At 31.6% G+C, this 11,811-nt stretch overlaps 1 protein-coding gene across 1 annotated transcript in view; it reads left to right on the forward strand.

Moving 5' to 3' along the window:
* The window catches only part of mnat1 (MNAT1 component of CDK activating kinase), a 27,603-nt gene extending 15,810 nt beyond the window's left edge, over positions 1-11,793 (forward strand). Inside the window, exons 8-9 of the mRNA XM_051125981.1 lie at positions 1,936-2,057; positions 11,470-11,793. Coding sequence (XP_050981938.1) covers positions 1,936-2,057; positions 11,470-11,584 — 237 coding nt within the window. The 3' untranslated portion in view covers positions 11,585-11,793. The remainder of the gene's footprint in view (positions 1-1,935; positions 2,058-11,469) is intronic.
* Positions 11,794-11,811: the final 18 nt, after the last annotated feature.

The following is an 11,811-nucleotide window of genomic DNA, read 5'->3' on the forward strand; positions in this document are numbered from 1 at the left end:
GTTGATTACATTGCTAATTGCAAAAAAATTTTTAGTACACGTTTTCTAAAATTTTAGTTTTAAATATGCAAATTAGTCATTTAATGAAATATGCGCTAATTTGCATACATTTCTAGTAAAAAATGTAAACACTGGATGAAGTCAGTTTCAAAATTCTTTTTTTTGACATCATATAGTCAAATGTGTGTAATTCATTATTACATATATATGTATATTATATACAATTTTGTGGGGAATAAAATGTATAAAATCAAACAAATTATGTATGAATTGAATTATGTAAAAACCTTCAGGATATATACAGGAATAAAAATGTAAAGTTGTGTGTAAGTGCTACTGAAGTTGAGATTTATGGCTCAGTGTAGGAGAAAAAACTAATTTTGAGAAAACAGCCTTTAAATATATGGATTGTTACTGAAATCTATTGACACAAATAGATAAAGTGCTATAAAAGAAACACTCAACAGTGTCTTTTGGATTCTTTCCACTAGTCTGAAAAACACTCAAGTCTGAAAAATCTCAAACTTGACAGGTGCATGAAAAAACAGCATTTTTGTCTGCAGTGTCTCCCCTTAAGCTAAATTCAGTGTCACATGATCCTTCACAAATCCTTTTAATATGCTGATTTGATGCTCAAGAAACATTTCATATTATTATTAAATGTTGGAAACAGTTGTGCTGTGGAATATTTTTGTGGAAACAATCATGATACAGTTTTTCAGCATTCTTTAATGCATAAAACGTTTAATAAAACAGAATTTATTTGAACTAGAATTTATTTGTAATATTATGAATGTCACTTTTGATCAATTTAATGTATCTTTGCAGAATACAAATATGAATTTCCTTTTAAAAAATATCTTACTGACTGCAAACTTTTATATGGTCTCGTATTATCTTCATATTAAATATACTTTATGCCCAGTATAATTTTGCCAAATTCACAGACCATTGTCTACTGTTGCAAAAATGTAATTTTGACACCAATTTGAACATTGGCTGCACATTTAGGGTGCACACACTCAGGAATGTTTAATTGCACAATTAACAGATCGTAAAATTTCCCTCACTAGTGATTCTCATGCTCTGGTTACTTGTATCACTGTTGTTTTCTCTCCCTGTTTTGTGTGGCATTATTTACTTTGCTGTTTTGTTGCCGTTTAAATGCATGCAGTACTTTCAAACCAAAGTAGCGAGAAGCTCTCCCATGGAAATTCCCTTTCCACATGCACACACATACACACACACACACACACACACACACTCACACTCCCTCCATGCTGTGGTTTCTTTCTCTCTCCAGCAAGTTCAGTCTCCCTTGTGTGTGTTGCCTTTGTATGTGTGTGTGTGTTGGCAGTGAGTGATGTTGTCATACATCTTTAGATCCCCTGCTTGGATCTGGATCCATAGAGAGATGTGTGTGTTTGTTGGCACCCATGCATTTGTGTGTGTGACTTCATCTCAGACAGAATGTCTGTTAGTGTTCTTTAAATGAGGTCGTCTGCATTAACAGTTCCATTTTAAACTCAACGAGAGTGTGTTAAATATTATCACCTCAAATGGCGTTAAATAAAATGTACAATTAAATGAATATTTAAAGAATACTAAATGAAAGTCTTAAAGTAATATATTTTCATATATATGTAACATTTTTAAGGTGCTCTAATTTTTTTTTTATAATATGCATAAAATGTAACTACTTTCTAAATGGTTTTCTTTAGAAATCACATTTGTTTCTGTAACAGCCATAGACTTAGACATAGACATAGGCTAGCTAGTCACTTAACCAATCAGAAATGATCTCTGCCTGTCATTGTGCAGTCTAAATCTAATCTAAATTTTCTGTTTAGTAGTGATTTTTTTTTTTTTTAGTAGTGATCATTTGCATTGCCGAAACAGTTAAAAAATGTCTTTTTCTCTGTCTCTTTTCTTCAGGGTCAGACTGTGTCTTTCGCTTCTGTGTCTCGTGTGGAGGAAGTGTTGTACGTCTATCAGCCTCTGTTCATTGACACATACGGGCCGCCCGTTCCGGAACTGGATCAGTTGGGCCGATTAGGGTAAGAATCTCTTGCATTTTGCTAATGTGAATTATGTTATGGTAACACTTTACTAAAAGATTTCATTGGTTAACACAGGGGCCCCTGGAGGGCCACAGCTCTACAGAGTTTAGCTTCAACACTAATTAAACACACCTGATTCAGGTAATCACGTCCTTTAGGCTTATTTGAAAGCTACATGGTTTGTGTGTTGAATTAAGGTTGGAACTAAACACTGAAGGACTGCAGCCTTCCAGAAACTGAGTTTGACACCCTTGGGGTAACATTAGTTAACTACATTAGCTAACATGGACTTAAAATAAAAAAAATTATTTTGGTCTTACTTTAGTTTGGAGACCAATTCTCACTATTAACTAACTACTAACTATGACGGCCTCAATAAACTCTTAATTTGTTGCTTATTAATAAAGGTAGTTGTTAAGTTTAAGTATGGGGTAGGATTAAGGGATCTAAAATATGGCCAGGCATTAATATGCACTTTAGAAGTACTAACCAACAGCCAGTATGCTAGTAAAATGCATGCTAATAAGCACCTAGTTGCCTCTTATTTTTTATTGGTCCACTTTAAAAAAGGTTGATAAATACTGATTTCAAATTAATGGGCATTAAGGAACAGACTACATTTAATTAAATAAAATTTACATTTTTTATTCATGCATAGGGATATTATTTTATTTTATTTATTTTTATTTAGTTAATTTATTTTATTTTATTTTATTTTATCAGCATACCAGTAAATTAATAGGCACTAAGGAACAGACTACATTATTTATTTTATTTTATGTTATTTTATTTTATTTTACGTCAGTAAATAATGAGCATTAAGGAACAGACTACATTGAATTAAATAAAATTATATTTTTTATTCATGCATATAGTTATTATTTTATTTTATTTTATTTTATTTTATTTTATTTTATTTTATTTTATTTTATCAGTATGCCAGTAAATTAATAGGCACTAAGGAACAGACTACATTATTTATTTTATTTTATTTTATTTTATTTTATTTTATGTTATTTTATTTTATTTTATTTTATGTCAGTAAATAATGAGCATTAAGGAACAGATTTTATTTTTTATTCATGCATATGGTTATTATTTTATTTTATTTTATTTTATTTTATTTTATTTTATTTTATTTTATTTTATTTTATCAGTGTGCCAGTAAATTAATAGGCACTAAGGAACAGACTACATTATTTTATTTTATTTTATTTTATCAGTATGCCAGTAAATTAATAGGCACTAAGGAACAGCCTACATTATTTTATTTTATTTTATTTTATTTTATCAGTATGCCAGTAAATTAATAGGCACTAAGGAACAGACTACATTATTTTATTTTATTTTATTTTATTTTATCAGTATGCCAGTAAATTAATAGGCACTAAGGAACAGACTACATTATTTTATTTTATTTTATTTTATTTTATTTTATCAGTATGCCAGTAAATCAATGAGCATTAAGGAACAGACTACATTTTATTATTTTATTATTTATTCTATTCTATTCTATTCTATTCTATTCTATTCTATTCTATTCTATTCTATCAGTATGGCAGTACATTAATGAGCACTAAGGAACACACTTTTAATTAAAAAAAATATTTTATTGTTTGTTTTTTATTAATGCATAGGGATATTGTTTCCTTTTTGTACCTTCTCAGTTCCCTTTCTATCAGTGAGAGTGTGTTTGACAGAGATAAATGAGCCTTTTATTCAAACAAATAAACCACATCTCCCATGGTGCACTGCTCCCAGGGTAAACAGGAAGTCTGCTGACATTTTTTGCTATGCTTGCAGTTTCACGCTTCACTTAAGTTTGACTTTCTCATAAGACACACTCACTCTTCTCAAACACAGACAGTCTTTGAAACTATATTAGCATAAATTAATGGGACGATCTTTATTCTGCCAGTGCTGTTTACAATACCCTACCTCTATAATAGTGTCTTAATAATCTCAACATGTCTGCTCCCATGAGGTGTCCTGCTTTAAATAAAACAGCCTTCTTTAGGCTACTGATGACTTTAGAAATAAAGGGATAGTTTAATCAAAATTCTGATGACAGAAGAATGATGAAAAAAATGATTGTTTACCTTTAAATGCAAATTAAGATTAAACCCTGACTTCCATTGTAAATGTGTTTCTGTCACAGATGGTGTTGACAGAGCTTATATTGTATTGAACCCGCACACATGCATACAGATAGATAGATACGTGCTGGAATCTTCAGCAGAGGATCTTGTGATGTGGTTTGAGCTGAAAAGCAGAGGACAGGAGAAGAAAAAGAGTGAGGGTTATGAAAAGAGACGATAGGGTGGATCACTTTCTTTTTGTTTCTTTTTCTGTTTCTTGTTCTGAAATCTTTTTTCTTTCCAGCTTCAGTCTTTTGAAGTGGAGAGCGGCAGAGTCTCCAAGTGTTTGTGTGTGTGTGTGTGTGTGAGGCTGACAGAGAGATGGATTGTTTTTTGCTATTTGTCTTAGTGTGTTTTGACAGTGAGTTAGTGGAGATTTATGTTGGACTGGTTTGTGTTTTTGGAGGGTCATGTATGTATTCACTTCCTCCTCACCCCCAGGGCGAACCCCGTCCTCTGTGTCCGTCCCTGTTCTGTACCTGTATAAATACAGATTGGGTGGGGCATTTTATTAAAGACAGCTGTGTGTGTATGTGTGTGTGTCTCGAAAGGAGGTGATTGGGTTGAAGTTTTCTTTGCTCCACACACAGTGTTTTCAAGTGCAGTCAGCTGCATCTGTGTAATGTGTGCGTGTTGGTGAATAGCTGTTTTTTGGGGAGATGACTATGCCTTAATATGTTCTTCCACTTTTACAATGTTGCGTATAAATATATTTCAAGTTTTGGCAGTACCAGTCTCCCTTCATGGATCAGTAATCTTCCCATCAAACCCTCTCAAGAGACACACACACATTCAGTCAGTGTTGAGTGATGTCTGGTGAGTTTGGAGATGTGTCTGCTGAGAGTTGGATAAGGTAATTAGTTTAAGAGGCATTTGTTATTAGACAAGACATGGCTTGTATGTGAGTCTGTGTTTATATTAGGTTTTGTTAAAATTTTGAAATAATTTTGTTAAAATTTTTAAACTAAAGTTACATTGAATTCCATTCGAACGTTTGGGTTGATTAGGATTTTCTTAATGTTTTTTAATGTTTAAAGTCTTATGCTCACCAAGGCTGCATTTATTAGATAAAAAAAAGTAATATTATGTTTTGTTTTTTTTTAAATAACTGTTTTAAAATTTATTTCATTCAGAAACCATTCAATGAGCTGATTTGGTGCTCAATAAACATTTATTTTTAATATTATTATTATCCATTTTGAAAAAAAGTACTGTTTGATTATTTTATGGAAACCATAACAGCTTTTTTTTTCTTTTTTTTTAAAAAAGATGATTTGATAAATATAATTTTGAGAAGAACAGCATTTATTTCAAATATAAATTCTGTAGTATTATAAATGACTCTATTTTCACTTTTGATCAATTTAATGCATCCTTGATGAAAGTATTAATTTCTTAAAAGAAATCTTATTAACCCCAAACTTTTGAATGTTAGTGTAAATTAACTAAATAATTTGACAACTTCCAGTGATTTCTTTTTTTTTTTTCTTTTACTTCTATTTCTTATTATTTATTTTGTGTTGTGCTAAATTAAGCCTGAAACCACTAGTAAAAACAGTTTTTTAAGGCATTAATTTAAGGTTGAATTTATTTATTTTTAAATTAACTTTTCATGAGTTTCTGATTTTCTTAGTATAATTTTCTTCAGGCCGGAGCAATTGCCAAGGACTTGTCTTTCATCGCCATGCCAATGTTTAGACTACTTTTTCTATAGAAACACACTTCGCTATACAGGAAGTCATCTTTTGCTAGACAGGAAGCAATCCATCAGCAGGTCAGAAGAGGGAGCGTGTGTGAACAGGGTCAGTAGCTTTATTGTGTTTTCTGACATAAATCTGGTTGATTGTTGTTTATTTAGGTAATAAAGAACAAGAGGTATTTTATAGCCATGTCTAAGACAAACAGTTAAAACCTAGTACAACAATTACTACTTCATAAAAATATTAAGCACACAAATTTTCTTTTAACTTTTCAATAGGGTAATTTATTAAGTGTCATAATTCTGCTAGAAGATCTTTTTCCTGACATACACTACTGTTCAAAAGTTTGTTTTTGTTTGTTTTTTGTTTTTGATTTGTAATGTTTTTTAAAGGAATCTCTTCTGCTCATCAAGGCTGCATTTACTTGATCAGAAGTACAGAACAGTAATATTGTGAAATATTTTAACAATTTAAAATAACAGTTTTGTATTTTAATATACTTTAAAATATAATTTGTTTCTGTGATGTAAAGCTGAATTTTCTGCATCATTATTCCAGTCTTTAGTGTCATATAAAGGTTTGATAATAAATTAGCATATTACAGTTATTCTAGTGTTTGAAAGCTGTGCTACTTAATATTTTTTGGAACCTGTGATTTATTTATTTATTTATTTATTTATTTTTTTCAGGATTCTTTGATGAATTAAAAAAAAAGTTTAAAAGTACCGCATTTATTTTAAATATCTTTTCTAACAATATAAGTCTTTACTATCACTTTTTATAAATTTAACACATCTTTGCTGAATAAAAGTATTCATTTCTTTAAAAAAAAAGAAAGAAAAAAATTGTGTGTATTGTTACTATTTCTATTTTGAATAAATGCTGTTCTTTTTAATGTTTATTCATCAAAGAATCCTAAAAAAAGTTTCGAAGCTTTCAAAAAAATATTAAGCAGCACAACTTTTTTTTTTTTTTTTCCAACATTGATAATAAATCAGCATATTAGAAAAATTTCTGAAGCATAATGTGACCCTGAATACTAGAGTGATGACCTAAAGAAAATTCAGCTTTGCATCACAGAAATAAATTATATTTTAAAATATAATAAAATAGAAAGCCATTATTTAAATTGCAATAATATTTCACAATATTACTGTTTTTTTTTTGTATTTTTTATCAAATAAATGCAGCTTTCATGAGCATAAGAAACTTAATAATCATACTTTTTAACATTAATAAACCTACTTTTTAACATTACTTTGTAATCTTAAAAAAACATGAATAATCTTACTCATCCCAAACTTTTGAACAGCAGTGTATAAACCTACCTAGTTTACTTTATATATTTAGCTTTATATAGCTAAAAAAATTGTGATTATTTAGTGCATTGTAGCACGGCTGGATCTGTCCAATTCTAACCAATCAGCATCCAGGGCCAGACCATATGATTTATAATATGCTTGTCTTTGTTTGGTGTGCATAAATTAACCCTACCTTTTTAGAAGGGTCAATGAGTGCAGACACGTTGTCTTCCATCCATTCCTTCATCTCTCCCTGTCTGTAAGTTTTTAGTTTTATTTTTTATTTGGAAACTGCATTTTGAGATTTGAGAATTGAAATTTCCATATGCAAACAAGCCTAAAACAAAGATTCTGGCCTTGGCTTCAAGAGTGAATTTGGCTTGCAAATGCCCTGTTTCTGTGTGTAAGCGGTAGCAAGAGAGAGCTGAACTTTTAAAACATACCCCTAGGGTGCATTGTGGGAAATCGACGAACAAACTAAACTTGTTCACCTTTTCTCTCTCTCTCTCTCTCTCTCTCTCTCAGTCCACAGATTTGAGTGAATTTTGCATTTCGCAGTGGTGTGGCTTCTCTTTTGAAGCAAGGAATCTTTACACATGATCTCCCAAATATGTATGGGTGTGTTTTTGTTCACCTCATTCAGACTTAGTTGTTGCCATCTCTCTTTACAACATAAACCATAATACACGTTTTGATGCATTACAGACACTACAGCAGTATACTTTCGGACCAGTAGGTTTTTAATGACCCGGGTCGGCTATTGGCTCCTGCGTAGATGAGTTTGCTCTTTGAACTCTGATGAGGATATTTGCGTCGTAGATGAGTTGTAGTTTGATATATGTGTGTCTGACATAGCATTGCGGGCAACCAGATCTGTTTGAGGAATGTGTGTGTGACACTGACCCTGTTAAAATGACAGATTGTCCAGCAGCTGCTTGAGAGTTTTCTCTGCTTTTTTTTGAGGAGAACATTTCTGTGCTGAATCCTGTTCTCAGAAACTCTCTCGAACACACACGCACACTTCTGTTAAGTATTAAAGGGTGGGAAGAAATGCAGATCGTGCTGACGGGAAAACACACACACACACACACTCATAGACAACATCATCACCACAGTGTGTCAACACTGATACAGCTGTGTGTTTTAAGTAAAACACTGCTCAATTCATGTCAGAATTTTAACCTCATTCATTTGACAACATGAGCAATGTCAGCAACATGTCAGTCTTGTGAAGGATTGTTGATCAGATTGTTGGAGCCAGATTTAGAAAACCAGTAATATCCTCCTAAACATTTTAGTCGTAGTCCAAACCCTCACATTAGTCAAACTACTTTCCGATTTTAGTCAAACTACTTTCCGATTTTCTTTTAAATCTTTTCTTCCTTCAGAACTTTTCTTCTTGTACTTTGGTTTGAGGCTGTTTTTTAAAAAAGAAATCTATTTAGAGTTTTAAATAGGACTGGGCGATATGGCCAAAAAATTATCACAATATTTTTTTTCCCTATCAGTCGATATTGATAATTATCACGATAAATGTCAAATTTTTATTTCTTTCAAGTTTAAAGGCAGATTTTTGCTACAGTGTGAAAGTTGTAAAAATCAGATGGTTAATTGTGGCTTTAAACTATTCTTTATGGTCAGACCTAAGGCTAAGACGAGCCTGGAAGTGGCCAAAACCTCTCTAAAACCAGCCTGCTGACCAGCTATGACAAGCTAAGACCAGCCTGGATGACCAGCCAACCAGCTTAGGCTTTTTCAGCAGGGTTTTCCTTAACGAAATAAATGTCTTTAGAAAAAAAAAAAATTTCTTAGTTCTGCATGTTTTAATGAGCAATATTGTTTCAAATCAAGAAATAGGTTTGTGTTACCTGGTAATATTAATATATATATATTTTTTTTTTTTGTCTCTCAATCAAAAATTTGATAGTAGCTTGAGTTAGGATGCAGATGTAGATTTACATTCATTATCAAAATCAGTAATACCTGTAAATATTGTAATTATTCTGACTGTTTTTTTTTTTTTTTTTTTTTTAAATAACCATTGCTCTTCCATAATATCATCCATCTGTCATGATAATAATAATCACAAAATAATACTGTAATTATATTCCATTACTACTCCTTCAATACATTTATTACATATCTGCATTAATAATATAATAAATTCGACACAAATATGCCTACATTTCTGACACAATACCACTGTGCAGTTGGTGCTACTACAGTAAATCTATGGTAAATGATAGCGATTTGTAGTTTAAAAAGCCTTCGGACTGTTTGTCATCGCTGTTTTATCTGGCTATAAACATTTTATCGAACATTTTTAAACTCTTGATATCGTTTATCGAGGAAATTCACATCACGTGATAATTATTGTTAACGATTCATCGCCCAGCCCTAGTTTTAAAGACTGTTTTGTTCCTCTTTCTGTCTTTCTTTTTTTTTTTTTTTTTTTTTTTTTTCTTTCTTTTTCATCAGTGCTTTTATGACATGATTGTCTTTGGTACTTCATGCAAAACTAAAACCAAAAGAATTTGGATTGAAAAAAGTGATAACAGTGATTCACTTGTGGATTTATTTGTGTGGTTTGTGGATTAATGATGGAGAACTGAAGCAGCATTCTGTGTGCATTAGCTCATGGTCCAGCGCTTGGGTAATCTCTGTTTGTTTAGAAAGTGTGTGAAGCTGAGAGGAGCTTAAGTGTTTCTGATGATACCTGACCCCTCTATCGCTCTCCTTCTCTTCCCTCTCTCTCTCTTTCCATCTTTCTTCCTCTCACTGTAGTATCAGTTTACATGTAATTTTCAGTTCTCTCATAATGAATTGCCGCTGTGAACTCCAGCTGGTGGAGAGTTTTTGGGGGTGTTGAGTTAGTGTGAGATCTCAGAATCCCTCCCACAAGCATTATGTTTCTGATGCTTGTCCTGATGGTTTGTGAATAGCAAGCAGTTGTCAATTTGAAGAAGATTGTATGGATTAAGAATTGACTTTTCTGATGCATTGTAACATATTAATATTGTTATTTTAGTTATCTACAGCAATTACATTAAAGTTTTTTAACGTTTTTTTTTAAAAAAGTATTTTCTGCTCACTAAGCCTGCATTTATTTGATCCAAAGTACAGCCAGAAGAGTCAAATGTTGAAATATTTTTACTATTTAAAATAACCGTTTTCTGTTTGAATATATTTTAAGATATAATTTATTCCTGTTATTTCTAAGCTAAATTTTCAATTTCATTACTCCAGTCTTCAGTGTCACATTATCCTTCAGAAATCATTCAAATTTGCTGTTCACGAAACATGTATTATTATTATTATCATCATCATCAGTATTTAAAACAGTTGAGTACATTTTTACACAATTCTATGAATAGAAAGATCCAAAGATCAGCATTTAACTGAAATAAAAAGTTTTGTAACATAATACACTATACAATTAAAAAGTTTGGAGTCAGTGTTTTTTTTAGGAAATAAATTGTAGAAATGTAAGCTTTTATTTAGCAAGAATGCTTTAAGTGGATCAAAAGTGATGATAAAGACATCTATAATGTTACAAAAGATTTCTGTTTCAGATAAATGCTGTTCTTCTGAACTTTCTATTCACCAAAGAAACCTGAAGAAATTCTACTCAGCTGTTTTCAACAAAGTAATAATAATAATAATAAAAAGCAGCAAATCTGAATATTAGAATGGTTTCTGAAGGATCATGTAACTGGAGTAATGATGCTGAAAATTCAGCTTTGAAATCACTGGAAGAAATTATATTTAAAACTATATTCAAATAGAAAACAGTTATTTTAAATAGTAAAAATATTTCAAAATGTAAGTGTTTTTGCTGTACTTTGGATCAAATAAATGCAAGCTTTGTGAGCAGGAGAGACTTCTTTAAAAAACATTTAAAAGTAAATTAATTTAAAATAAAAGTAAATTAATCCAAATATTTGGTCAAATAATAATGGCCTTTGTAAGCATAAGACATTTTTCAAAAACATAAAAAAGAAATCTTACCCACAGCAAAAAGTAATGTATAACATTATATATTTCAAACAATATAATTATAGGAACGGCTGACATTTTGTTTGATACATTTTATTCTGCTTCAAATGCAAACAAATTTGTTCTTGTCATTGTGAAATCCATGGATGCATAAAACAACAGAGCTGCTCCCTCTAGAGGATTAACCAGATTATGCTCAAAGCCAAAATTGTGGGTTTGGGAACCACTGTTAAGCTATTCACTGTTCTAACTAGTCATCTTCTCTCATGTCCAGGTATCTGAATCATGTGCGCACAGCGTCTCCGCAGGATCATGCTGGTGGTTACACATCAGGACTGGCATGTCATCGTGCCCTCCAGGATGCTTTCAGTGGCCTCTTCCCCTCATGATATTACAAAATACAGCCACTGCTATTCCATCTGTTCATCAGTCTTCCTAAAGACTCACTGACAAGCAAAAGGAAAGGCTGTGAGTGTTTGGAGGCATGGGAAAGATTCCTGTGAAGGACTCCTTGTGAATATGACCCATTCAGAGGGCCAGCCTGGAGTTTGTTGAAGAGTGACATAAACAAGCTTTAATAGGTGTACAGATATTTTTGTTGATCAGCTTTGTTATT

Source organism: Labeo rohita, chromosome 13, assembly GCF_022985175.1.
Source record: "Labeo rohita strain BAU-BD-2019 chromosome 13, IGBB_LRoh.1.0, whole genome shotgun sequence".
Lineage (NCBI taxonomy): Eukaryota > Metazoa > Chordata > Actinopteri > Cypriniformes > Cyprinidae > Labeo > Labeo rohita.